The 26,115-nt window shown below is 45.8% G+C and overlaps 1 protein-coding gene across 1 annotated transcript in view; it reads left to right on the plus strand.

Annotated features, from left to right (window-relative positions):
* TMEM178B (transmembrane protein 178B) overlaps positions 1–25,570 on the plus strand; it is a 361,372-nt gene extending 335,802 nt beyond the window's left edge. The window contains exon 4 of the mRNA XM_065884406.1: positions 25,320–25,570. Coding sequence (XP_065740478.1) covers positions 25,320–25,570 — 251 coding nt within the window. The remainder of the gene's footprint in view (positions 1–25,319) is intronic.
* Positions 25,571–26,115: the final 545 nt, after the last annotated feature.

The raw sequence follows: 26,115 nt of genomic DNA on the forward strand, positions 1-26,115 counted from the left end.
TATAACCTGTCCACCAAACACTCAGCAAAGCCACACTGCTTACATATTCTCCAGGGCGGAGGCTATGACAGAGCAGACTCTGGAAAGAAATGGAAGGTGGGGGGAGGGTGGTCGGTGGTTTGGGAAGAACCAACTCTCGTCTCGGATGTCCCTGCCCACACTTGCCCTGAGCCACCTTCCATTCCCTGCTACCTGACCGGGGGTTAAAGTCCTTCTTCAGGAAGTAGAATCATCCAGCTAGAAGGGAGAGTTACGGTTTTATCGTGGAGAACCAGTCGAGGACCAGAGGAGTCTGGGACTAGCCCTGTGACACTGGGAATGTTACTTAACTGCCTTTCATGTGTTGCTTCAATTTTCTCACCTGTAACACAGGACTAATAATAGTACCCACTTGAGGCCTAGTAGTGAAAATTATAGTTCACTCATGTAAAAGGATTAGAACAATGCCTCGATGTTATTATTTTTACTACTGAGATGCTTCTTTTTTTAAACAACCACCCTCAGGGACACTTTAAGCAGCCCCATACCACGACCACCAACACCACGCAGACACACACGCTACGGGGTGATGAAGACGGAATTGCTCGAACAGATATTGTTTCTCTGGCTAATCACCACCCTACCCATTCATTCATTCATTCATTCATTCATCCATTCATTCAATATTGATAGCCTATGAGGTTCCAGACACTGTTTAAGCACTTGGGCTATAGTAGGGAATAGAATCAGGTCCTCATGAAGCTTACATTCTAGCTGGAGAAACAGACAAGAAGCAGGTATCATAAATACGTGATCTGATGTCAGGGGATGAGAACTATGGAGAAAAATTAAGCTAGGAGGAAGATAGGGAGTTCTGGGGGGCCTTATTGTAGATGAGGGGCCAGTGGGTGGGCACGGAGTCCTCTCAGAGGTGGTAACGGTGAACAGAGGTTTGAATGAAGGGAGGTGTTGAGCTGTGGGAGGACTTGGGCAAGATGAGTCCCTGCAAAAAGAACAGCAAGCGCAGGGGACCGGGGATGGGAATGAGCTTGTTGGGTCTGAAGAAGTTGCACAATTGGAGGCTTGTGACAGGAGCGGAGTGAGATGGCGGTATGCCCGAAGCTGGGTAGATTGTGTAGGGCCTTGGAGGCCATGGGCTGGGTTCGACTGATTCTGCCCTGCCCTCTCTCTGTTTCCACATTGCTCTGGGGTTCTCCCCTGGGTGATCCTTTGATATTGTGTGGCTTTTATCAGCCGTCTGGCTCCCTTCAGGGGTACCTATAGCTGGGGCTTCTTCAACCTGCCATGCCCAGTTCCAGTGACTGAGGGCATGGTATCTATGCCTGAGGTGGCCGGGTCAGGGTAGGGGGACTGCCACGCGCCCCCTGAAGGTGTTGCATTGCCACACACCCGGTAGCATCCTTCCCCTCCAGTCAAGACCAGCAACATAATTGGTGGGGCCCAGTGTAAAATGAAAACTTGGACTCCTAATTCAAACATTATTAAGAATTTCAGGGGGACAGCAGCAGAGCCTTAGAGTAAGCACACAGCTGCTCAGGTGGCATGGCCACGAAGCCGCCTCTGCCCCCGGAATCGTTCCACACCCAGACTCCCCGATCCCAGGGCACCACAGCCTTTTGCTACGGGGCTCGCGGAGAGCTTGAGAACCCAGGTCTTCTCCCTATTCTGTATGCAGCTCTCCTTCTCTCTAACTCAGGCTGAGTCTACTGTGTTTAAAATCACCCCTCGTCTTTGATGACTGAATAATCACACAGAACGTGTGTTCCCGCATGCCTCAGGTCAAAAGCTGGCTCCGCAAACATTGCCAACACAACCCGCTAATAAGACTAGACTGAGTTCATTGCTTACTGCCATCAGGGAGAGCAGCAGCTTCCAAAACTGGTGGGGTCTGAGGCGGGGGGGGAAGGTTAAGGGTGGGATTTATTGAGAATTGGAACCTTGGTTTAAGCCCTTTGTTTCTATGCAGGTCTTTGATTAAGACTGGGTGAGAATACTGATATTATCCAAGATCGATGGAAACAGCAGGATTGAAGAAGTCCTAGAGCTCACACTGTCTACTGATGCTCTAAATGGGCGAGTTGATGGATCTTGCAGGAAGTTCCTGTAATGCAATCAAACCACTTGCGTGGGCAGGGCAGACCCAGAAGTGTAAAGGTGTAAAGGAGGGAATAGCAGAGTTAGGTTACTATAGATGGTCAGGTATGGTTATGGATCTGCGTCTAGGCTGGGTGTGGGTGGATGATTTGGTGTCCACTCAGGATGAGTGATTTCTCCACAGCCTTGGTGCATTCCTGGCTGGCCTGTCTCCACAAGTACAGATGTGCTCAGACATAGTCGAGACTCGGGCTGGGACGCTGACAACCTGAGGTCTCCTCCTGTCTTTCCTAGAAATACTAACATCGCTGCCCTAAGTTGGGGCCTCCGGACAGTAGACTATCGGCAAGAATGGGATGGGGAAGGGCAGCCAGGAGAAGGGAGAGGGGGCAGGGTAGCCAGAAGCTCATCTCCATTCTTGGAGTGGTTGTTGAGAAAACAGATTTCTCCAACAGCCTTTTCACTGGAAACAGAAAGACCCAGACGGTGGTGGTGACTCCACAGTGCTTAATTGCCATGGAAACTTAGGTAATTTCTAAAGCACCTTCAAAATCCTCCCTCCCTGTGGCTCTTCTAGGATGTCCTTACAGAGGTGAGCAAGCTTCAGAGGAAAGGAACTTGTTTGGCAAGTTCTTGGCCTCTTGAAACAAGTCATACATCAAAGAAAAACGCTCATTCCTGAAGTAAATGCAGAGACCCCTCCGATGGGGCTTAAAACCTGCTCCTGGGGGCTTCCCTGGTGGCGCAGTGGTTGAGAGTCCGCCTGCCGATGCAGGGGACGCGGGTTCGTGCCCCGGTCTGGGAAGATCCCACATGCCGTGGAGCGGCTGGGCCCGTGAGCCATGGCCGCTGAGCCTGCGCGTCCGGAGCCTGTGCTCCGCAAAGGGAGGGGCCACAACAGTGAGAGGCCCGCGTACCGCAAAAAAAAAAAAAAGCTGCTCCTGGGAAAAACTTAAGAGGGAGGAGCTGGTGGAAGTGAGGAGGAATTGCCTCTCTCCTGCTCTGGGTGCAGAGAGGAGTCTGAGGAAGGGGAAAAGTGGCATCAGAAATAGGCACGCCCAGGGAAGGGGAACAGGGGGTTCTGCTCTTAAGAGGCTCCTGTCACCCTCACTGCTTGGATGGCTGGGATGTCCTGTGTGTCCAGGGACTGAAGCCAGAGTACCCAACACCAAGGAAAATGGCCCAGACCAGACACAAGGGCCCCCTGGATAGACTCAGAGGACATCACCAGCAGGCGAGCTGGGGTATGCGCACGGGCGCGGGGCCCCAGCTCCCCCTGGGGACCAGAGAGCTGATTTGGAGAGGCGGCCCAGATCAGAGAGCAGGGGGTGAGGGAGGGTGGGCAGCCGGCCCCCACAGTGTGTAGTCAAGCACACCCTGGGCCCGGGGCTGCCCCCCACCCTGCCCCTGGACCTTTTGGACGATGCCCGCTGTGGACAGAGGTGGAGAGGAGCTTAGCAAGCCTGTACCGATTGCTGTGTACGCCGTCCAGGGTCTGGTGGTGATGGTCTTGAAGGCCTAGGAGGTGCTGGTGGGGGAATGATTCTGGGGAGACCTTAAAGCATTACGCTGGAGAGGGTTTATGAAGACAGCCCCAGAGGTGTACGTGAATTCTGCTCTAGTGGACGTGCCTCTTCATCCCAACAGAACTTGGGCTTTTGGGACAGATGGGGAGTCACTTGCATTTTACCTCCCGGTATAAAATAATTGGAGAATGAGTGCCTGTGTAGAGCTGTTCTCTCCCTGACATTCTAGAAGTCTCCTGATTTCAAATACACTTAACCTCTTATTAGATCATGTCTCATTCCATGTGCCTTGATTTGGGGTTTGAAAACTACACTCACCCTTTCTATAGAAGCCATCAGAACATCTAGGATGTCCAAGACGTGGCTGTGAGAGACAAGAGCCCATCCCCACGTTAGTGAACCATTAGAATCTGCCCAATGCTTATAATTTACTCAATAAACAGCCAGTTAAGTAGCGGCCAAGTACTAGGTGGTCGGAGGATAAAATAAAATAAAACTCGTCCCTGCCTTGGTGTTGCCCACAATCTTAGAGGAGAGTCAGACACCTAGACCAATTAGCGTGATAAATGAGCCGTTTTCCTTTTAATGACTGCCACCTTTAAAATGCAAAATATTAAAAACAAAAGAATTCCGTGTCATTTCAGCAGTCAGAAGGGTGAGGATGTCTTCAATCTACCTGTCTACCATTCCTGGGGAAGGAAGGTGCTGGTCACCCAAAAAGGATTTTAAAAGGGTCAATTATGATTTAGCTGACAGTTTTTAGTTCACAGAGCTCCAAAGGGAGGGTAAGGTCTTATTTGACCTTCACACCCCCTGAGAAGGCAGGTGGACGAGGCAGGCAGGAAGGTAAGAGCTCACTTTGGAGCATCAGTGCTGTGTCAGTGGTAGATGCTCTTCAAACGGTATTTCCTTTCATCTTCCCAGCAGCCCTTAAGGTCGCCATTACCACCCTGATTTTGTCGATAATGAACTAGACCCAGAGAGCCATGAAACAAGCTTAGAGTCATGCAATTAAGCAAATGGTGGAGCCTTAATCTAAGGCCTTCGGATTAACCCCCGACCCCTTTCTTCTCTGTTCCTAGAACCTGTGGGAGGAAAGAGAAAAGGGTACTGGGCAAGGCCACCTGGGATAAAGAAGGAGGCGTGAGAACTGAACCAGAAGGCAGATGCAGGCTTACCCACCAGCTTCCGTTAGTATTCGTAGGCCAGAGGGGTTGGCCTCTGCCCCCACCAGCAAGGGGCAGGTAGATGTCCCTTTGGGGCAGGACAGGAGGAAGACAGAGAAGACACAGAGGGGCCACCCCTCCTACATTAGGTCTAGATGCGTGAAGATCAACCCTGGAGTCAGGTCTGAATCAAAGCTCTACAAACTTAGGCAAATGTAGCCTTTATATACCTCAGTTTCACCAGCTGTAAAATAGTACCTGCCTTGTAGGGTTGTCGCGGGAATTAAATAAGCCAAGATGTGTAACACGCTTAGTACCATGCCAGGCACAGAATGAGCACTTACTACATTCTCGTTCGTGGGTGCTCGGTTTATCACTGGCTATTCCCTCCTTTGCAGTTCCTAGCTCTTGCTTAGAAAGTTTAAGTACCTTGCCCAAGGTCACATAGTTCCCAGATCAACTCAAATCTATTTAACTCTGAAGGCTGGGTTTTTAATTACCAGGCAGCAGTATCTCCCAAATGATAATGAACTTGCTGACATATTTATGATCCTCAAGCAGCTTCATGACCTGATAGGGTAAGAGATGACCCCACACAGACGTGTCATCGTAGTGGACAAATGGAAATGGGAAATGGAAATGGGAAAATGAGGACCTTATCGTTCCACATGCTCTGAGACAAAAGACAGAGCTTGCGACTCGTGTAGCAAAAAGAATAATCCTTACTTATTACTTCTGTGGCTCGGCTACCAACCCACTTCGCCTCTTGAAGTCTGGATTCTGTTCCCACCACGTCACAGAAGCTGCTTGGAGACCTGCTAACTTCCGGCTGCTCACCTGTCCTTGAACCCTCTCTTCCTGAGCTCACTCAGATTTACCCATCTCCATCTTTCCTGAAACTCTCATCTCTTGTCTTCCATGATAATACACTCACGATTTTTGCTTTTCTCTGTGCCCTTCTATTTTCTTTGCTCTTGTCTCCACCTGTAGATATGGTCTTCAGTACTCTTCTTTTTCCCTATAAACATGCCCCCCCTTGTCAACAACACCTACCTTCACAGTGATCACTGTCTCTGCACAGATGAGTCTGGAACCTGTGCATGGAACAGTCTTTTCTGAGCTCCAACCTCATGTTTTTCATTGTTCACTAGACATCTCCCCCTTCTGGAACCTCAAGCATGCCTTGAACTAGGCTTGTCCTTTCTCTACATAACATGTGCTTTATGTTTTCTGCATACATACCAAACACTGGCTTACTCTGGACACCTGAGAAGTCAACTCCCGTCCTTTCCCTTCCCCCAATGAAATGAGCTGCGTTTCTTGACTTCCTCAGCATGTGTATCTGTCAGTTACCCCTGGATCATTTTTCACTTTTCCAGTTTCATCCCACACCTTTCCATCAATTATCAATATCTGCCAATATCCCCTTTGCAATAATCTTTGGGGCCCGTTCACTTGTTTCCAACCCCTGAGCACCACGTGGGCCTCCATTACTATTGTAGAGCCCCTAGTGGAACTCTGTCCCACCACTTAGTTGCTAACCTCTGAGCCTCTATTTTCTCATCTGTAAAATTGAGATGTTGCTGTAAAGATGAAATCATACATAGGAAAAACATCTAGCCGGGGATAAACATTCCTTAAATATTCATTTCCCTGCTTTCCACTAAATTCCATCTTTGCACCATACCACCCTTCTAAAATACACCTATTACCATGTCATTTGTCTGATGAGAAACATTCTTTGGTTCCATATGGTCTGTAAAAGCCCATGTCCCTGGCCTGGAGCTTAATGTCGGCCACAGTCTCATCTTCAGCCATACATCCTGTGCTCCCTCCCCTTCAGACCACCTGTCATTGTCTGCCACCATGCCACCTTTCTCTGCCTGTTGAAGCCCTGTGCTTTCCTCAAGGTTAAATTTATAGTCAGTGTCTTCCAGAAACCTTTCTGAATCTGCTTAACTAAAACCAGACTCTTCCTCTGGACTCAGACATCCCTTTGTAACATTTTGATGGTACTTACCTCATTGTGAAGACTTTGGAGAGCAGAAGTCTAGATCGTTTCCTGCCTCCCCTCTGGGTCAAAGCCTCTGTGGTGGCAGGGGGCCTCCTTCTTGCTGACTTTGCCAGTTGTCAATTTGCTCTTTTTTATTTTTAAACCTTAATATGGGGATTTCCCCGGTGGTCCACTGGTTAAGGCTTTGCAGTTGCACCGCAGGGAGTTTGATCCCTGGTCGGGGAACTAAGATCCCACACGCCACGTGATGCGGCCAAAAAATTTTTTCAAAGATTAAAAAAAAAACCAAAAACAACCTTAATATGGTTTCTGGTAACTTTGACTTATTGGACTTGGGTTGTCTCTGCTAAAGTAAGATCAATTAAAGTCATTACTTTCTTCCTCCAATGGTCCTTAAAGTATTTGGAGACAGCCCTATTGCACTTGTTAATTATGCTTTACAAACTAAATTCAACTCAATAAACATTGATTGGGTGCCTACTGTGTGCTAGGCATTGTGCTAGCACCCAGGACACACATGGTCCCTGCCTTAAGGACACCCAGGCAGAGTGATCGGTGCTGTAACAGAGGGGACTGTGGGTGTAGCAGAGAAAGGGAGCGTCTCTCTGCTGGGGACTCAGGAGCAGCCTCGCAGGGGAGCTAATGATTGAGGCTAAAGGGAGAATTGAGTAAACTTGCCCTGTTCTTATTGTTGCCCCTTAAAGGCCTTTTAATGTTCATTTATCAAATGAAACTGCTCCTAGACTTGGAGTTGGCCACTCTTCAGAAGAAGCATGCCAAGTCCTTATTTATTCATTCTCGTTTAGGATTTCACATGTCATTAATACATATGCGTTTATATACATCTCTATGTAACTAAACTCTATTGTGAATGAGGAAAAAAGTCCATTTCATCTTTTATTTTTTTTTATTTTTCCAAAACCCATCTTTAATATTTTACATTATTTGCCAGTGATCCCTGATTTCAAATATTTTCCCCATGTACACTCCATTTTTCTCTTTCTTTTTTTTAATTTTTAAATTTTATTTTATTTTTTTATACAGCAGGTTCTTATTAGTCATCAATTTTATACACATCAGTGTATACATGTCAATCCCAATCGCCCAGTTCATCACACCACCATTCCCACAACCCCGCGGCTTTCCCCCCTTGGTGTCCATATGTTTGTTCTCTACATCTGTGTCTCAACTTCTGCCCTGAAAACTGGTCCATGTGTACCATTTTTCTAGGTTCCACATATATGCGTTAATATACGATATTTCTTTTTCTCTTTCTGACTTACTTCACTCTGTATGACACTCTCTAGATCCATCCACGTCTCAACAAATGACCCAGTTTCGTTCCTTTTTATGGCTGAGCAATATTCCATTGTATATATGTGCCACATCTTCTTTATCCATTCATCTGTTGATGGGCATTTAGGTTGCTTCCATGACCTGGCTATTGTAAATAGCTGCAATGAACATTGGGGTGCATGTGTCTTTTTGAATTGTGCTTTTCTCTGGGTCTGTGCCCAGTAGTGGGATTGCTGGATCATATGGTAATTCTATTTTTAGTTTTTTAGGGAACCTCCATACTGTTCTCCATAGTGGCTGTATCAATTTACATTCCCATCAACAGTGCAAGAGGGTTCCCTTTTCTCCACACCCTCTCCAGCATTTGTTGTTTGCAGATTTTCTGATGATGCCCATTCTAACTGGTGTGAGGTGATACCTCATTGTAGTTTTGATTTGCATTTCTCTAATAATTAGTGATGTTGAGCAGCTTTTCATGTGCCTCCTGGCCATCTGTATGTCTTTTTTGGAGAAATGTCTATTTAGGTCTTCTGCCTATTTTTTGATTGGGTTGTTTTTTCTTGACATAGAGCTGCATGAACTGTTTGTATATATTGGAGATTAATCAATCCTTTGTCCGTTGATTCGTTTGCAAATATTTTCTCCCATTCTAAGATTTGTCTTTTCGTCTTGTTTAAGGTTTCCTTTGCTGTGCAAAAGCTTTTAAGTTTCATTAGGTCCCATTTGTTTATTTTTGTTTTTATTTCCTTTACTCTAGAAGGTGGATCCAAAAAAATCTTGCTGCGATTTATGTCAAAGAGTGTTCTTCCTGTGTTTTCCTCTAAGAGTTTTATAGTCTCCGGTCTTATAGTTAGCTCTCTAATCCATTTTGAGTTTATTTTTGAGTATGGGGTTAGGGAGTGTTCTAATTTCATTTTTTACATGTAGCTGTCCAGTTTTCCCAGCACTACTTATTGAACAGACTGTCTTTTCTCCACTGTATATCCTTGCCTCCTTCGTCATAGATTAGTTGACCATAGGTGTGTGGGTTTATCTCTGAGATTTCTATCTTGTTCCATTGATCTGTGTTTCTGTTTTTGTGCCGGTACCATATTGTCTTGATTACTGTAGCTTTGTAGTATAGTCTGAAGTCAGGGAGTCTGATTCCTCCAGCTCCATTTTTTTCCCTCAAGACTGCTTTGGCTATTTGGGGTCTTTTGTGTCTCCATACAAATTTTAAGATTTTTTTATTCTAGTTCTGTAAAAAATGCCACTGGTAATTTGATAGGGATTGCATTTAATCTGTAGATTGCTTTGAGTAGTATAGTCATTTTCACAATATTGATCCTTCCAATCCAAAAACATGGTATATCTCTCCATCTGTTGGTATCATCTTTAATTTATTTCATCACTGTCTTACAGTTTTCTGCATACAGGTTTTTGTCTCCCTAGGTAGGTTTATTCCTAGGTATTTTATTATTTTTGTTGCAATGGTAAATGGGAGTGTTTCCTTAATTTCTCTGTCAGATTTTTCATCATTAGTGTATAGGAATGCAAGAGATTTCCGTGCATTAATTTTGTATCCTGCAACTTTACCAAATTCATTGATTAGCTCTAGTAGTCTTCTGGTGGCATTTTTAGGATTCTCTATGTATAGTATCATGTCATCAGCAAACAGTGGCAGTTTTACTTCTTCTTTTCCAATTTATATTCCTTTTATTTCTTTTTCTTCTCTGATTGTCATGGCTAGGACTTCCAAAAGTATGTTGACTAATAGTGGTGAGAATGGACATCCTTGTCTTGTTCCTGATCTTAGAGGAAATGCTTTCAGTTTTTCACCATTGAGGATGATGTTTGCTGTGGGTTTGTCGTATATGGCCTTTATTATGTTGAGGTAGTTTCCCTCTATGCCCACTTTTTGGAGAGTTTTTATCATAAACGGGTGTTGGATTTTGTCAAAAGCTTTTTCTGCATCTATTGAGATGATCATATGGTTTTCATCCTTCAATTTGTTAATATGGTGTATCACATTGATTGATGCGTATATTGAAGAATCCTTGCATCCCTATGATAAATCCCACTTGATCATGGTGTATGATCCTTTTAATGTGTTGTTGGATTCTGTTTGCTAGTATTTTGTTGAGGATTTTTGCATCTATATTAGTCAGTGATATTGGTCTGTAATTTTCTTTTTTGGGAATATCTTTGTCTGGTTTTGGTATCAGGGTGATGGTGGCCTCACAGAATGAGTTTGGGAGTGTTCCTTCCTCTGCAATTTTTTGGAAGAGTTTGAGAAGGATGGGTGTTAGCTCTTCTCTAAATGTTTGACAGAATTTACCTGTGAAGCCATCTGGCCCTGGACTTTTGTTTGTTGGAAGATTTTTAATCACAGTTTCAATTTCATTACTTGTGATTGGTCTGTTCATATTTTCTATTTCTTCCTGGTTCAGTCTTGGAAGGCTCTACCTTTCTACGAATTTGTCCATTTCTTCCAGGTTGTGCATTTTTTTGGCATAGAGTTGCTTTTAGTAGTCTCTTAGGATGCTTTGTATTTCTGTGGTGTCTGTTGTAACTTCTCCTTTTTCATTTCTAATTTTATTGAGTCCTCTCCCTCTTTTCTTGATGAGTCTGGCTAATGGTTTATCAGTTTTGTTTATCTTCTCAAACAACCAGCTTTTAGTTTTATTGATCTTTGCTATTGTTTTCTTTGTTTCTATTTCATTTATTTCTGCTCTGATCTTTATGATTTCTTTCGTTCTGCTAACTTTGGGTTTTGTTTGTTCTTCTTTCTCTAGTTCTTTTAAGTGTAAGGTTAGATTGTTCATTTGAGATTTTTCTTGTTTCTTGGGGTAGACTTGTATAGCTATAAACTTCCCTCTTAGAACTGCTTTTGCTGCATCCTATAGGTTTTGGATTGTCGTGTTTTCATTGTCATTTGTCTCTAGGTATTTTTTGATTTCCTCTTTGATTTCTTCAGTGATCTCTTGGTTATTTAGTATCGTATTGTTTAGCCTCCATGTGTTTGTGTTTTTTACGTTTTTTAACCTGTAACTCGTTTCTAATCTCATAGCATTGTGGTCAGAAAAAGATGCTTGATATGATTTCAGTTTTCTTAAATTTACTGAGGCTTGATTTGTGGCCCAAGATGTGATCTATCCTGGAGAATGTTCCATGCACACTTGAGAAGAAAGTGTAATCTGCTGTTTTTCGATGGAATGTCCTATAAATATCAATTAAATCTATCTGGTCTATTGTGTCATTTAAAGCTTCTGTTTCCTTATTTTTTTTTCATTTTGGATGATCTGTCCATCAGTGTAAGTGAGGTGTTAAAGTTCCCCACTGTTTTTGTGTTACTGTTGATTTCCTCTTTTATAGCTGTTAGCACTTGCCTTATGTATTGAGGTGCTCCTGTGTTGGGTGCATATATATTTATAATTGTTATATCTTCTTTTTGGATTGATCCCTTGATCATTATGTAGTGTCCTTCCTTGTCTCTTTTAACGTTCTTTATTTTAAAGTCTATTTTATCTGATAGGAGTATTGCTACTCCAGCTTTCTTTTGATTTCCATTTCAATGGAATATCTTTTTCCATCCCCTCACTTTCAGTCTGTATGTGTCCCTAGGTCTGAAGTGGGTCTCTTGTAGACAGTGTATATATGGTTCTTGTTTTTGTATCCATTCAGCAAGCCTGTGTCTTGGTTGGAGCATTTAATCCATTCACGTTTAAGGTAATTGTCGATATTTATGTTCCTATGACCATTTTCTTAATTGTTTTGGGTTTGTTTTTGTAGGTCCTTTTCTTCTGTTGTGTTTCCCACTTAGAGAAGTTCCTTTAGTATTTGTTGTAGAGCTGGTTTGGTGGTGCTGAATTCTCTTAGCTTTTGCTTGTCTGTAAATCTTTTGATTTTCCATCGAATCTGAATGAGATCCTTGCCGGGTAGAGTAATCTTGGTTGTAGGTACTTCCCTTTCATCACTTTAAGTATCTCCTACCCCTCCCTTATGGCTTGTGGAGTTTCTGCTGAGAAATCAGCTGTTAACCTTATGGGAGTTCCCTTGTATGTTATTTGTCATTTTTCCCTTGCTGCTTTCAATAATTTTTCTTTGTCTTTAATTTTTGCCAATTTGATTATTATGTGGCTCAGTGTGTTTCTCCTTAGGTTTATCCTTTATGGGACTCGCTGTGCTTCCTGGACTTGGGTGGCTATTTCCTTCCCCGTGTTAGGGACGTTTTCGACTATAATCTCTTTAAATGTTTTCTCTGGTCCTTTCTCTCTCTCCTCTCCTTCTGGCACCCCTATAATGCGAATGTTGTTACATTTAATGTTGTCCCAGAGGTCTCTTATGCTCTCTTCATTTCTTTTCATTCTTTTTTCTTTATTCTGTTCTGCAGCAGTGAATTCCAGCATTCTGTCTTCCAGGTCACTTACCATTCTTCTACCTCAGTTATTCTGCTATTGATTCCTTGTAGTGTAGTTTTCATTTCAGTTATTGTATTGTTCATCTCTGTTTGTTTGTTCTTTAATTCTTCTAGGTGTTTGTTAAACATTTCTTGCATTTTCTCCATCTTTGCCTCCATTGTTTTTCTGAGGTCCTGGACCATCTTCACTATCATTATTCTGAATTCTTTTTCTGGAAGGTTGCCTATCTCCACTTCATTTAGTTGTTTTTCTGGGGTTTTATCTTGTTCCTTCATCTGGTACATAGCCCTCTGCCTTTTCATCTTGTCTGTCTTTCAGTGAATGTGGTTTTTGTTCCACAGCCTGCAGGATTGTAGTTCTTCCTGTTTCTGCCGTCTGCCCTCTCCCCTTTCACTTTAAAAAAGAAAAAAAAAGCTTAAGCAGCTTTGTGTCAAGTTCAATGTAAATTTAGTTTGATATTTGACCCCGTAATTTTGGCCCTGGGGAGCAAGCAATGCCAATAGCTGTGTCCTTCCTACTGCCCCTGTAACAAAACCTAGGAATCCCTTAAACATTCCACCACACTCCCAGGCTACAGTTTATTTTAAATGATAATTAATTAAAGTATTCCTTCCGATTCAGCTCTCAACATTTTCAGACAAGTTCTACTGAAATCAAATTTCCAGGAAGCCTCTGGGTCACAGCTCTTTAGGGTCCCTGAGTTAGTACGGCCAAGGGAAATTGGATGGCATTTTCTCTTTATCTCAGCATTCCCATCTGGGCCCATAAAGTAGGAAACTTCTCTCCTCTCTTTAGAAGGGTACCAAGTCTACCTTTTAAGGCCCTACTTCTTTTTTTTTTTAATTTATTTTATTTATTTATTTTTGGCTAGGTTGGGTCTTCGTTGCTGTGCACAGGCTTTCTCTAGTTGCAGCGGGCGGGGGCTACTCTGTTGCGGTGCACAGGCTTCTCATTGTGGTGGCCTCTCGTTTCAGAGCACAGGCTCTAGGCGCATGGGCCTCAGTAGTTGTGGCATGCAGGCTCAGCTGTTGTGACTCGCGGCTCTAGGGCACAGGCTCTAGCAGCTGTGGTGCACAGGCTTAGTTGCTCCACGGCATGTGGGATCTTCCCAGACCGGGGCTCGAACCCGTGTCCCCTGCATCGGCAGGCGGACTCTCAACCACTGCGCCACCAGGGAAGCCCGGTAAATCTTACTTAAACACCACTGGGTATAGGGCCCTATTGGGGAAAAGAGCTTCTCTGCTTACATTGCTTACAGTCCAGCTCTAGAGACAATACACTGCATGTGAAATAGCTGGAATGAGAGAAAACAAGTGGCAAAAACATGGATTTGAATCCTGGCTCCAGTACAGAGCAGCTGGTGATCTTGGGCAATTTACTTAACCTCTCTGTGTCTTTCCCCATCTAAATCTCATAAGGTTGCTTTGAGGATTCAAAGAACTACCATTTTATTTGTAAAGCATTTGGGACAATGCCTATCCTATTAAAAATAGTATATATAAGCGCTTGATCCATCTAAAGCTGTATATGTGTCCAGTGACCCAGTGGTGAGGTGACAGCACGCCAGAATCACTTGGGTCCAGGTTCTCATCTCAAAGAAAGGCCAGGCCAAGCTGACGAATGTGCCAGGCATATGGAAACATAAACCAAACCAGGTGGTAGACTCTCCTGATCTTCTGGCTACCACCCCAAGCGTCTTCCTCTGCTAATGAACATGGCATTGGCTTGGATCACATAGGGCACAGGCCAGAGAGGTTTCTTACAGGAGCCAAGTTCTTCCAGACACTTAAACAGCTGGGTCCCATTCCTTCCATGTTTCAAATCAGGGCAGTTTTGAGCTGAGCCTCATAGGCACACTGATGGCAAATAATGACATCTAATGGTCTCATTCACCAGCCCTTCTGTGCGTGTCTGGAAGGTGAGAAGCAGAATCTTCTCTCCAGGCAGCTCACGTCTGACGAAATAACTGACAGCAAGTCCTAGAACAATTCAGAGAGAATGGTACCTTTTTGTCCCAATACCTAGAGTCACAGGATCATTTAATTGGAGGGATCTTAGAGATCTGGTCCTACCCCCTGTATTTCATGGTTGATCATAGCCAAGAGAGATGAGGTGGTTTATCCGTTTAATGGGAAAGAATGGGACCAGAACCTGGATTTTCTGATCCTTGGTGGAGTTGTCTCTCCACTAAGCCACATCCCCATTGGTAGCAGCTCTCCTCCCAGGAAGCTGTTGCAGGCTGACTCGGTGGACCTCTGGGCGGGCCAGGAGGGCCTTATGATGACCAAGACAGGAATTCAAACATAATGATAGATTTACTTGTATTGGGCTTCATGCTGGCTTTGGGGGGTGGGGGTGGCATTGGTGATGTGGCTTTCTCTGCAAAATCCTTGTATCTGCTTAGGAAGATGAATGTTAGACCAACCAGAGAGCTGTGGTATCTGAGATGGTCTGCAGGAGGTTTTGTATGACTTCAAGCATTGTCCCTAGCAAGAAATCCAGGGCAAGATTGCCCTCTGCCCCAAAGGTTCTCAAAGTTTGCTCCATGGACCCTTGTCCACCAGAAAGTGCTGGCCTAGAAAGAGAAGGAGAGAAAAGAGAAGCCGGGGCAGGAATATGGCATGCTCTAAGTGGCCTTACACTTGGAAGCTCACTCTTCACAGCTTGAGAACGTTCCTTTCTACACAGCTGTAGATGCCACACTCAGTCTAGTTAAGAAGCCAGTTGGATCCACTAACTCTCAGCTCTGAACCAAGGCCCAGATGGATAGAAAACTGCAAAAGTTCGCATTGAGAAAAATGGGATGCTGCACTCTTGATTCATTTCCTCTCTAGAACTCTCTTTCCTGCCCTATTTGGAAAGGTCTTAGCTCACCACAGACCACCAGGCTCAGATGTTCCCAACTCTTCATTCCCTGAAATATCCAAGACCAGGTGGGCAAGAGTGGAGTGGGCCAGTGGAAGCAAGTGTGATGCGTAGTTCTCATGTGTTTCCACAATCAAATAGTTTGAGGCTTTACAGCGAAATCAAATATTTGCTCTGTTCCTTATACTTTGGGACGTTCAGCAAATTATTTAATTTGGGATTATGATGTGAATTATATAATTTATATGATGTGTGTATATATATATATATTAATGCATATACATAGATGATTTACGTAAATGTATGTAATCTCACAGCAACCTCAAGAGGTACAGAAGAGACAGAAACTGAGGCTTGGCTTGAGTCAGCTGCCTCCTGCCTGAATTAATCCTTGTGGGCACAGAATGGCTTTCCCGGGAGAAAGAATGGCGGTGGTGCTTTAACAAAAGAAGACAGAAGGGAAAGTGTATTGTGTAGACGAAAAACAAAACAAAACATTAGAAAACAGAAACTAACACACCATCGTAAAGCAATTATACCCCAATAAAGATGTTAAACAAAACAAAACCAAAAAATAGCTCTCACAGTCCACTAGGCAATAGGTGTTTAATAAATGAATTTTATAATAATGTAATAAATGGGATAGCTGTAAATGCCGCCTCTACATTCCAGGGGAATCACGGTCAGAGCCTCTACAGCACTTATAAAAGGTCCCCAGCTCATGTCACCTAGCTATTCCCAACCCTTCTCTTAGAGCTGCTTCCTTTTACCCATCCCAGTTGAGCCACAGGCTTCTTTGCAAACCCAGCAATGTCATGATGTAACTAACCCCCACTGGATGTTGCAACCTGAGTCCAAAGATAGGTTCCCTTACTAAGGAGGGTCTCAGAAGTGTATTCTGAGATCTTGCAAATTCCGTGGTTGGAGTGCCAACAAAGCCCACAGAACGAAGCGTCCTGAGTGAGCACTGCCTCTCGTCTCTGCTGAGAGCAAGTGCTTCCTGGTTTGCCACTTGCCCTGCGACGGGGCCGGGACAGAATGGAGCGGGTGATGGAGGTGAAAAGCAACAAGCACAATTTTTCTTCACCGTCGCTTAAAGCTTTCCATTTCTAATATCATACCTTACATATAGAAAGCAATCTTAACTTCTCTCAGCCTTTTCACATTTATTATTATCGCTCTTCAAAATAATCCTGCGGAGAGGGTATTATTCTGATGCTGAATTTCCCTAAAAATAAAAATGCTTCCTGAAATCCAGGGCACCCATTGAAACGCAAGGTAGGTAGGCATGTACCTGTGTGCACACACACGTGAACGCACACACGCACACACATGCACGCAAAAACACCTCAGCAACCGCAAAACGATTTAGGAGAAAGGAGGGTGGGAGGGCCAGCCGTGATATCCCCTTCATTCCCTTCTGGGTTTCAAAGCCCATATTTTCATTTAAAAGCTCCATAGCCCAGAAATCCATTTCCTCCAGTGATATGGATTCACTGGGCAGTGCTGTATCTAATATGAAAGGAGACACCACTACCATAACCAATTCTGGAGAAAGTTACAGTCTAGCTGAACACAAACTAAAACAGAGAACAAGAGAAGGTTCCTGTAGCTAATTGTGAGATTGCCTGTTCCAGACCAGAAAAGTTTTAGGGCTTCTGAAAAAACATGCGGATTATCTGGTGCTGGGCATACTCAGAGAAGACTTCTTGGGCCATTCGGGGCTTGGACTGGGCCATAAAGGTTACCTGCCAGGGTAGCTGCAGGGACCCTGTGCAGACTGGGTAAAGGATGGAAATGGCAGGGTCCGGTCAAGGAGACTGGACAGTGGCGCTTTGACCTTGGTAAATTCCCATCACAACATTTGAACCCGCTGATGCTCTCTTCCATTGGCTCAGCCCTTTAGGTGTTTCCCCGAGTTTGAAAAGGCTCAGTCTTGGGTGTAGAGGTCACCAGGGCCAGTGATCTTGTGATCAAAGCTAACATACACCCAGAAGAATAAGTATCGAGTTGGGGATTGAGGGGGAGTGAGCGTAGATGCGTTGATGAGACGGAGAAAAATCCACACGATGCCCGGCAGCTACTGTTGTGTACGGCTGTGTTTAGATGCCTGTTTTAGTTACCGGTAGCCATAAAGTCTGGAAACAGAGCCTTATTTTATCATGTATTGTAACGTTCTGTTAATAAACCAGTTATTATATGTCCACCTGTTGTATCAGATTGCAATGGCTGCCGAAACAAATACAACACACTGGGTGGCTTAAACAAGAGAAATTCATTTTCTCACAGTTCTGGAAGTCCAGGATGAAGGTGTCATCAGGGTTGCTTCCTCTGAGGCCTCTCTCGCAGCCTTGCAGATGGCCTCCCTCTTGCTGCCTTTTCATGTGGTCTTTCCTCTGTGCTTGCAGCTGTCTCATATCTCTTTGTATGTCCTAATCTCCTCTTCTTACAAAGACACCAGTCACATTGGATTAGGGCCCACCCTAAGAGGCTCATTTTCACTTAATTAGCTCTCTGACAGCCCTATCTCCAAATACAGTCACTTTCTGAAATATTGGGGGATTAGGGCTTCAATATAGGAATTTTGTGAGGAGATATGGAGAACCAAGGGATGAGACTCCATGTTCTATGATAGGAACGCAGAGGTTTTTTCTTTAGAGTCAATGCCAACCTATTTGAACCAGCCAGTCCCTTTCGTCGCTTGAGTTGAGGATGTGGCATTACTGTGGCATAACCATGCCCGGACGTAGACCAGCCTTGCAGTGTGCAGACGCAGACTCGGGGATACAAAAGCCGCTTGCCTTGGGGGTGAGGTGGCATTTATGCAATGACTGCCTAGAGCATCTGCAGAGTTTGCAGAATGATGGATGGTTTTGTCTTAGCTCAGGGCCTCATCCCCTGCAGTGTGTTCTCCCCCAGAGCCTGTCACCACCCCCCCTGCCTCATCCCAGTGAACCCCTAAGGCACCTTGGCTGTAAAGCCCCATGTGACCTGCCTGCTGGCTGCCGCTGATGCAATGGTGTATAATTCAACAGTAATTTATATTCCATGCAGGTCTGAGCAAAGCTATAAAGTGCTATCAAGAGCTAGATGCTGCCGAAGCATTTAATCTAAGCAAAGGAAGGGTTTGTATACATCAGCCTCCTGGGATGCATACCACTGTTAAAGGAGGAGGGATCCTTTTTCTGCTTGCCGATTTGCTTCTTTACGGTTTTAAAGGTCAGAGGGGGCGCAAGGGAGAGAGTCTTAGAGGATTGGGCTGCTTCCTGACCTCCCTGACACACACGTCCACGAGGGCACTTCTGCAGAGACAGCTTTGCAGCGACCTGTGGGGCTGGGGTCAGGACAGAGGCCCTCTGGCCACCATAGCAACGAGGCACCGCGTGAGGGTCAGGGATAAGCAGCGGCAGTCCTTATTCCCAAGAGCAGAAAATGTCACACAGATGGATTTCTGGCCCCGGAAAGCTGTAGAAATTATACTCCAGTGAAGTTTTGGGTACAACTTGGTCACAGAAGGAACAGCTATTTGGCAAAATGCCTCTGCACACAATATGTGACCGCCCTGGATCCCCGTGAGAACCTTCTTGAGGCCCTCGGTTTCCTAGGCAATGGCTTCTTGAATTAGTAAGAGCCCTCCGCTGCCTTGCCTGAGATCACAATTTTGATGCTGTTTCTCCACAGGGTCCGTGGCTGCGGTGTTACTGCGGGGCTTCTCCAACAGTCCCTGAAAGAAGTGGAGACGTGTTCTCCCCTCCCCTCCTGTGGGTGCTAAAGCAGCAGCCACGCAGGAGGCCCCATCTCGCCCGCCTTACGTACCTGCAGTCACTGCTCGGAAGTGGGCTGAGCAGAGGTTAATGCCAAAACTCTGAGTATCAGCTTAAAAATATCTTGGTAATCAACCTACCAGGTGGTTCTGGGATAGAACCATTTGGGGTTGCAGATTAAGTGCTCCCTGGTGACACTTCAAGGTTGCAGAAGAATTAACTGACCCAAAACAGTGCTCTCCTGGCCAGGCATTTCTTAACGTGGCAACAGACCCAGGGATCCAAGTCTCTGTGCTTCCACTGGGTTAAGGCTTTAGGTTTTCTGTAACTTACAAGCGAGGATTCATTTCTGTGGTCACTGCCGTATCACCGACTGGCCCCAGAGTGCAGGGCAGGAGGGAACGTGTAGGAAGGGTGACCAATGCGTACTCCTTAGACCACATCTTTCTAGTTTTAGGACCAAAAGTCACACTTACCAGGGACACACCCTCTACCCTCACCAACTCCCAGGCAAACTGGGATGGTTGATCACCCTTCTAGGGAAGGAAGACTTTGAAAGGAAAAAAAGTCAGAAACTGAAGGGAATTGGGGATTATGGGGGAAGCAGTGGAAATCCTGTGTGTAGCCAGGGAGTACCTCAAACATACCGTGTCCCTGGGGATTGGGACGCAGAATTACATAATATGTGATAGCACATACTATCACATAATCCCTACGAGGCACTCATGTTCTGGTGGTAGTTCAAATCAGAGGAGAGGGTGAAGTGGCCAGAAGGAGTATGGAATGTGGTTTCAGAGGAAGACTGACAAGCCCCAAGTCTGAAAAGACAAAGGAGGAGACAGACAGGGACATCTAGGGAGGGGGACCAAGCCTGGATCAAGGGGCAGCTTGGAAACTCAGGGAAGAGATAGCCAAGCAGGAGGAAGTTGTCAGACAGCCCAGAAACTAAAAGTGGGGAGAAAACTAGAATCTAATATCGGTAACCAGAGAAACGTTAATTAGAAACGGCAGCAATGCGAGGAGGTTGGTGAGGGGGCTGTATTTGGCGCTGGGACAAGAAGCTGGCCGGCTGGGCATGGAAACCCTTCTCTCGGTCTCGCCCTCACTCAAGCCTCAGCAGTGCCTGGAGTGGAGGGGTGGGGGGCGGCCAGTGATCCCAGAACCCCACGCAGCCCTCGCCCCTTCCAGCTAGGCGCTGACGGGACACTCAGACACCGGTGACTGGGGCTGGCCCATGGGTTGCCAGGTGACATCATGGGTTTGATTCCTGAAAGAGCTCCAGGTGGCGTTGGTCATCCAAGGAAGCAGGTGCTGTGTTTGAATCAAAAGGAAGCATTTATGTTTGCAGAGTGCGTTACACTCCTTGGCCATGCCTTCCCGCTCACAGGTGGAGTTTGCAAATGGGGACACCAGAGGGGTCTGGAGGACACTGTTCCCTCTGTGCCAGGTGGGTCTTGTTAGCACTGGCTCTCGAGCTGCGGGCACATGGGGTGGTGTGGTCTCATCTAACTGGACTTCCTGAGCTCTGAGTCCAGATGTGTGAGAGTCCTGGCACGGAAAGGGTAACTAGGTGTCATTTCTCTTTGCTACCCGCTGCAACTGACTAGTTGCGGCTGGCTGCTGGGGAGGGCTGGGCTGAGTCGGAGTCTGAGGCCAGCAGGAATAAGGGTTGAGATTGATTAGCTATTTCGGCCAAAGGCATGGACTTGAAACTAACAGAAGAGCCATTGCACTTTGCTGTGCAAAGCTTTACAGTTTCTGTAATGACATGCCTCATGGTCCCCTTGAATGGACAAGGCTGGTGCTTTTCAAAAATGTTTAGATCAAGTGAAATTTCACGTGGAAACAGATCAAAGCAGGGCTCTTCTGGCCAAAGAGAGGAGAGAGGGCTGGGAGTTTTTTTACTCCCTCTTCCTTTCCCAGTGGCAGCTCCTGAGGCACCTCCATCGAACAGGGTTTGAAAACCACTGGAGGAGGGACTGCTTTAGGAGAGAGAGGGTCAGGAAGGATCTCTCTGAGAGGATGGCATCTGAATTGAGATCCCAGAAGATCTCAAGAAGAAGGCCATTCTTCTTAGCTAGAGTACAGGGAGTATGGGGGTCAAGGTGAGAAATGAGGTCAGATCGGTAGGAAGCGCCCACTCAGGTAAGCCCATACAGGCACGGTAAGGAAGGTGGGATTTAAATTTTTTTTAAATATCACTGGAAGAAGAAGGCAGGAAACCAATGATCTGTTACCAGAGGTTCTGTGGGAGATGATGGAAGCCTGACCAGGACGGCAGCGGTGAGCATTTCGGAAGTTAGAGGCACGATGGGAGTGGGATGTGGATATGCCTTCTCGACTCAGGCTTAGAGACCTAGGACACTGGGGCACTGGGGTTGAAGGAGGGATGCTCTCCAGGCCAGGTGCGGACCCCCTTCTCTTTATTGCCTGCGGACACCCTGTTCATTTTTCAAGACACTGCTTCCTCTGGGAAACCTTCCCTGGCCCAGCATAGTTGTCTCTTACCATTTACCTCTGGGTATTAGCCCTTCTTTTCCTAAACATGGCTAGATATAGGAGCCACCTTAGAGCTGTCTGCTCCAGCGCCCTGATTTTACAGATGAGGGGACCAAAGATTCAGAGCTGATACTAAACTCAGGTCTCTTAATCCCCAGTCTGGTGCTATTTTCACTTCATCCTCAGCTTTTCAGTTATATCTGTCTCATATCCCCAGCGAGATTATAAGATTTTTTTTCATCTTTTTATTTTAGACTTTATTAAAAATTCTTAAGAACAGTGATCCTATCTTATTCTCCTTTCTATCCCCCTAGAATCTAGCATAATGCTTGGCACAAACACAGAAGTTCAACAGATATTTGCTGATTGGCCGTTGGGTACACCGTGGAGCCTGCGGCCACAGGAATGTCCCCTTCCGCCTGCCCCATTGCAGTTAACCTGCCTCCCCAGACCTGACGTCACTTAGGTCTGACAGCCGCGCTGCTGCTGTCCCTACTTGCCTAGCCAATGTTACAGCCAGTTCTGGCCACACAGCAGAGCCTTGCTCCAAAGGGAAGGGCTTGGGTAGTTCCTTTCACTTAATCGCCAACTGTGACTACAGTTAGTCTTGGAGCCTGATTGGAGTTAGGCTCAAATCCCAAGCCATGGTGGGGAATTACTGAGAAGATGTGACCATGCATTATTACGTTTGCCTTTCTGGATCCTCACTCACCAATCGATAAGTGCTCCCGAGAAATAAAAGGACCCAGGCCACGGCCTGTTCCTTGAGGGGAGAGGAGAGCCTCATACTTGCCCAAAGGACCACTGTACTTTTGGGTGAACGGAAGGAGGCTGCAGCCCCCCGTGCTGTAATATCTATTACCGCCCTTTAATTGAGGATGTTTTCTAGCAGAAACATTTAGAATCTCTATTGGTTCCCCAGAGAACCCCTCAGAGTTGGTGGTGGTAGGGGGAGTTCTGAGCCCCACCCTTCCCGGTTGGTCACCAGTCCACAGGTCTGAGAGCTGGGCTCATCACCTGAGACAGAAAGCTGGGTCAGGTAGGGTCCTTGCGCGCCTGTGCCCCTCGTCCCCCCACACTCCGGTACTCCTGCCATGTGTATTTCCAGTTATTAATGCACGTTTCCAAACTTGAATTTATAAGTGCAGAAGTACATAAAAATATAAATCCTTGCTCCGAACGGAAAACAGCCGTGTCTGTGGTAGCTGACAGAAGCTGCTTCAACTCTTCTCTCTTTGTCACAACGGGCTTTCCTGACATGTTGTACAGATGACCTGCGTAACGCGCCGTCTTAAGTGAGAGCCCTCAGAGTTTTTTCCCATCTACGGGAATATTGACGGGAGCTAACAAACTACAGAAATCTTTAAAGGTTCCAGAGTCACAGAACAACTGACAGGAAGTGGAGGCAGGAAGATATCCCAACTAACCCTATTAACATGACAACAAGATGTATGTTACCAACAAGCTGGGCCATTTCCAATTGGTAGGTAATTAAGTCCATATGGTAATTATGTAATTAGGTCTTGATTTATCAACCACATCTTTGTGTCCTGTCTGCTCTGTTTGCAGAACACCCTTAAAATAGTGTCTGTCAAGCTTTTTCAGCTACTGGTAACTTGGGAAGATCAAAACTTCCCTGAGATCGACCTTCTCTCCCGGAACAAATCACTGCACTTAACCAGGAAGACTATGCACAATTTGATGAGAAGAAATGTCTCCATTTTTAAAAGTATCCTATGTGGATACAGTTTATAGAGAGCCCTTGGGTGACCTCAGTCCCATCCAGAGCTTCAATGTATAAGAGGATGACTCAGTCCCCATCTCTAGCTCAGAAATTACTACCAGGCTCCAGACCCACGGTGCCAAGTGCCTTAACATCCCAAGGGCAGCTCAGATTTGAACTCAGCACGCATGCACACGTGTGCGCTCTCCCTCTCCCTCTTCCTGTCCTAAATCTAAATTTTAGTAGATGACGTCATCGCACACTCAGGTTTCTAAACCAGAAGTTGAAAGCATACTGGAGGCACAAGCAGGCCAGCTCTCGTTTGTTGGAGTTTGGAGTCTTTGAAACTGGCGTCAATACGAAGCTTTCTTCAGTTCGGTGATGGCCAAGCCATCACGCTGTCCTTGGCCAGGGTCCCACAGGCTGCCTCCTTCCCTGTGGCCCCCCCTCTGCTTCTTCCCTCACCTGAATCTGTGCCTCAAGGTTATACAAAGAAACTCTGCCCTAACACAGGGTCTCACCAGGCCGATCAACAGAAATCATCTGAGGAACTTTTAAAAAGGAAAGATTCCCATCCTCTCCCTAAGATTCCGATTAAGAAAGCTCGGGGTGCTTTGTAACCCCCCCCACTGTTTTCCCAGGTAATGATGGTGCCATATCTGTTTGTACACGATGACTTTCGCTGCACGCACATGCACAAGCATGTACACGCACACACATGCACACACACACATGCACACATATGTACACCTCCATGCTTCCCACCCACACAATTTTACTTATGCGGCACCTGTGCCTAGGTCACCCCTGACTCACTGCTTTCCATTGCCTCTACCAGCCATCATTCACTAACAGTCATTCAGCCCTGCCCTGCTCCCTCCTCGCCAGACCCCTCCTTCCTTCTCCCCTTGACTACAGCTCCTAACTGGTCTCCTGCCTCTGGACTGCCCTCTGCTCTGCTCCTGAATTAGTGGTCTTTGGAAACACAGATCACAGCCCCTGAAGTACCTGGACCCCTGCAGTACTATCGACCCCACCCAGCCTTTTCCAAACTTTACTTCTTCAGGCCATTGCTCTCCTACCTGCAGTGACACAGGAAACATTAGACACAGCAAATATCGAGAAACGCTCTTAAACTCATTTTAGGTACATCAAATATCTATTGGCTAAAAGTGGACTTATAATTCTATTCTATTTGATAACATTGTATCTCTTGTAGCAGCCGTCTCATTGGAGGTTAATTTGAGCAATGGTTTTTTTTTAAAGGAGCATCATTGAATAAGTTTGTGAAATACTTCGTAAGACTAGGCTGGACAAGTTAACTTATGTTACTGTGGATGATGGATCTTAGTGGATGAGAAGTGACGTACAGAGTTTCCCAGAGTTATCGACTCTGCTGCCACGTCGTGAAGGAGTTATCTCCTAGGCTTAGTTTTCCTCAAAAAACGCTGGAAATGTCTTATGGGAAAAGGCTTCCGGGATTTGGATGGCTGGTTGGTAAATGGATTAAAGGAAAACCTAATATCGTATGAGACATTGTGTATGGAAAAGAAAAGAGTAAAAATGTTTCTCTCTTTAAAGAAGTAGCAGTGGGGGGTGTTTTCTGCGTCTCCAAGGAAAGACTGAATTTTAAAGGCTTTCGAAAAATGAGCCGAATACTCTCCTGCTTCACTGCACCCTACACAAACTTTCATGTGATATATTTTTAGTATTTCCCCAAAGGAGAGACTCCCCGAGTTTATCCAAGACTGGGCCGTTATTGAAGCATGAGGAAGCCTTGATACTATTCCCTTCTCCATGAATACTTCCAAATATTGATCTCGTTAGCAGGTTACTCTTACCTGGATCTCCTCATTGTTTCTACTCAAGAAAATCGAAAATGTAGTAAACCTCACTTCTCTGTTTCTCTCTCCCTCTCCTCTTCCCTTTCCTTCTCTGTTACCCCACCCCTGTTTCTTCCCTTCTCCTCCAGGAACTTTCTGCATCATTTCACTGTGCACCTGTGTGGCCGGGATCAACTTTGAGCTGTCACGCTACCCACGCTACCTGTATGGACTCCCCGACGACATCAGCCATGGCTACGGATGGTCCATGTTCTGTGCTTGGGGGGGCCTGGGCCTCACGCTAATCTCGGGATTCTTCTGTACCTTGGCCCCTTCTGTCCAACCTGTCCCGAGGACCAACTGCCCCAAATCCAGACCCGAGAATGGGACAGTGTGCTAAAAAAAAAACAAACCCATACATATATATATATATATATATATATAAATATATATATAATATACATATATACAACAGAACTCAATCAAGTTGATGCCAGTGCCGAGGCAGAGTGGAGCTGGCTTAGGCACCTGCATCTCGTCGGACTTTGTGTTGCCTCATCACCGAGATGGGGAAAGCATTCCCATCACGTGGCTCTTCCATCAGTTCTTAACTTTTGGCTCCGTGGTTTCTTGAAGACATCACCACTCGAGACAGTCCCGATTCCCGTCACTCACGAGGATGGGGTGGTGGGCTGGGAAGGGACGGTGCCCGTGGTCTGGGGCGGCACGGGTATAGACAAGGAAGTGCCCTCCGCTGGGCTGGCAGAAGGGGACAATACCCCAACACCGATCATATCAGAGAAACGACGCCCTTAGTTCATAGAATGTAACCAGATCTTTGAGGCCATTTCCAGAACCATTTTCTTCTGCTCTTCCCGTCTGATTTCCTTCCTGGCCGACCAGTGACGCACAAGAAGTGGAAGAGAAAACACACCGAGAAGGGAG

The sequence above is a fragment of the Phocoena phocoena genome, chromosome 9 (assembly GCF_963924675.1).
Source record: "Phocoena phocoena chromosome 9, mPhoPho1.1, whole genome shotgun sequence".
In the NCBI taxonomy this organism is placed as follows: Eukaryota; Metazoa; Chordata; class Mammalia; order Artiodactyla; family Phocoenidae; genus Phocoena; species Phocoena phocoena.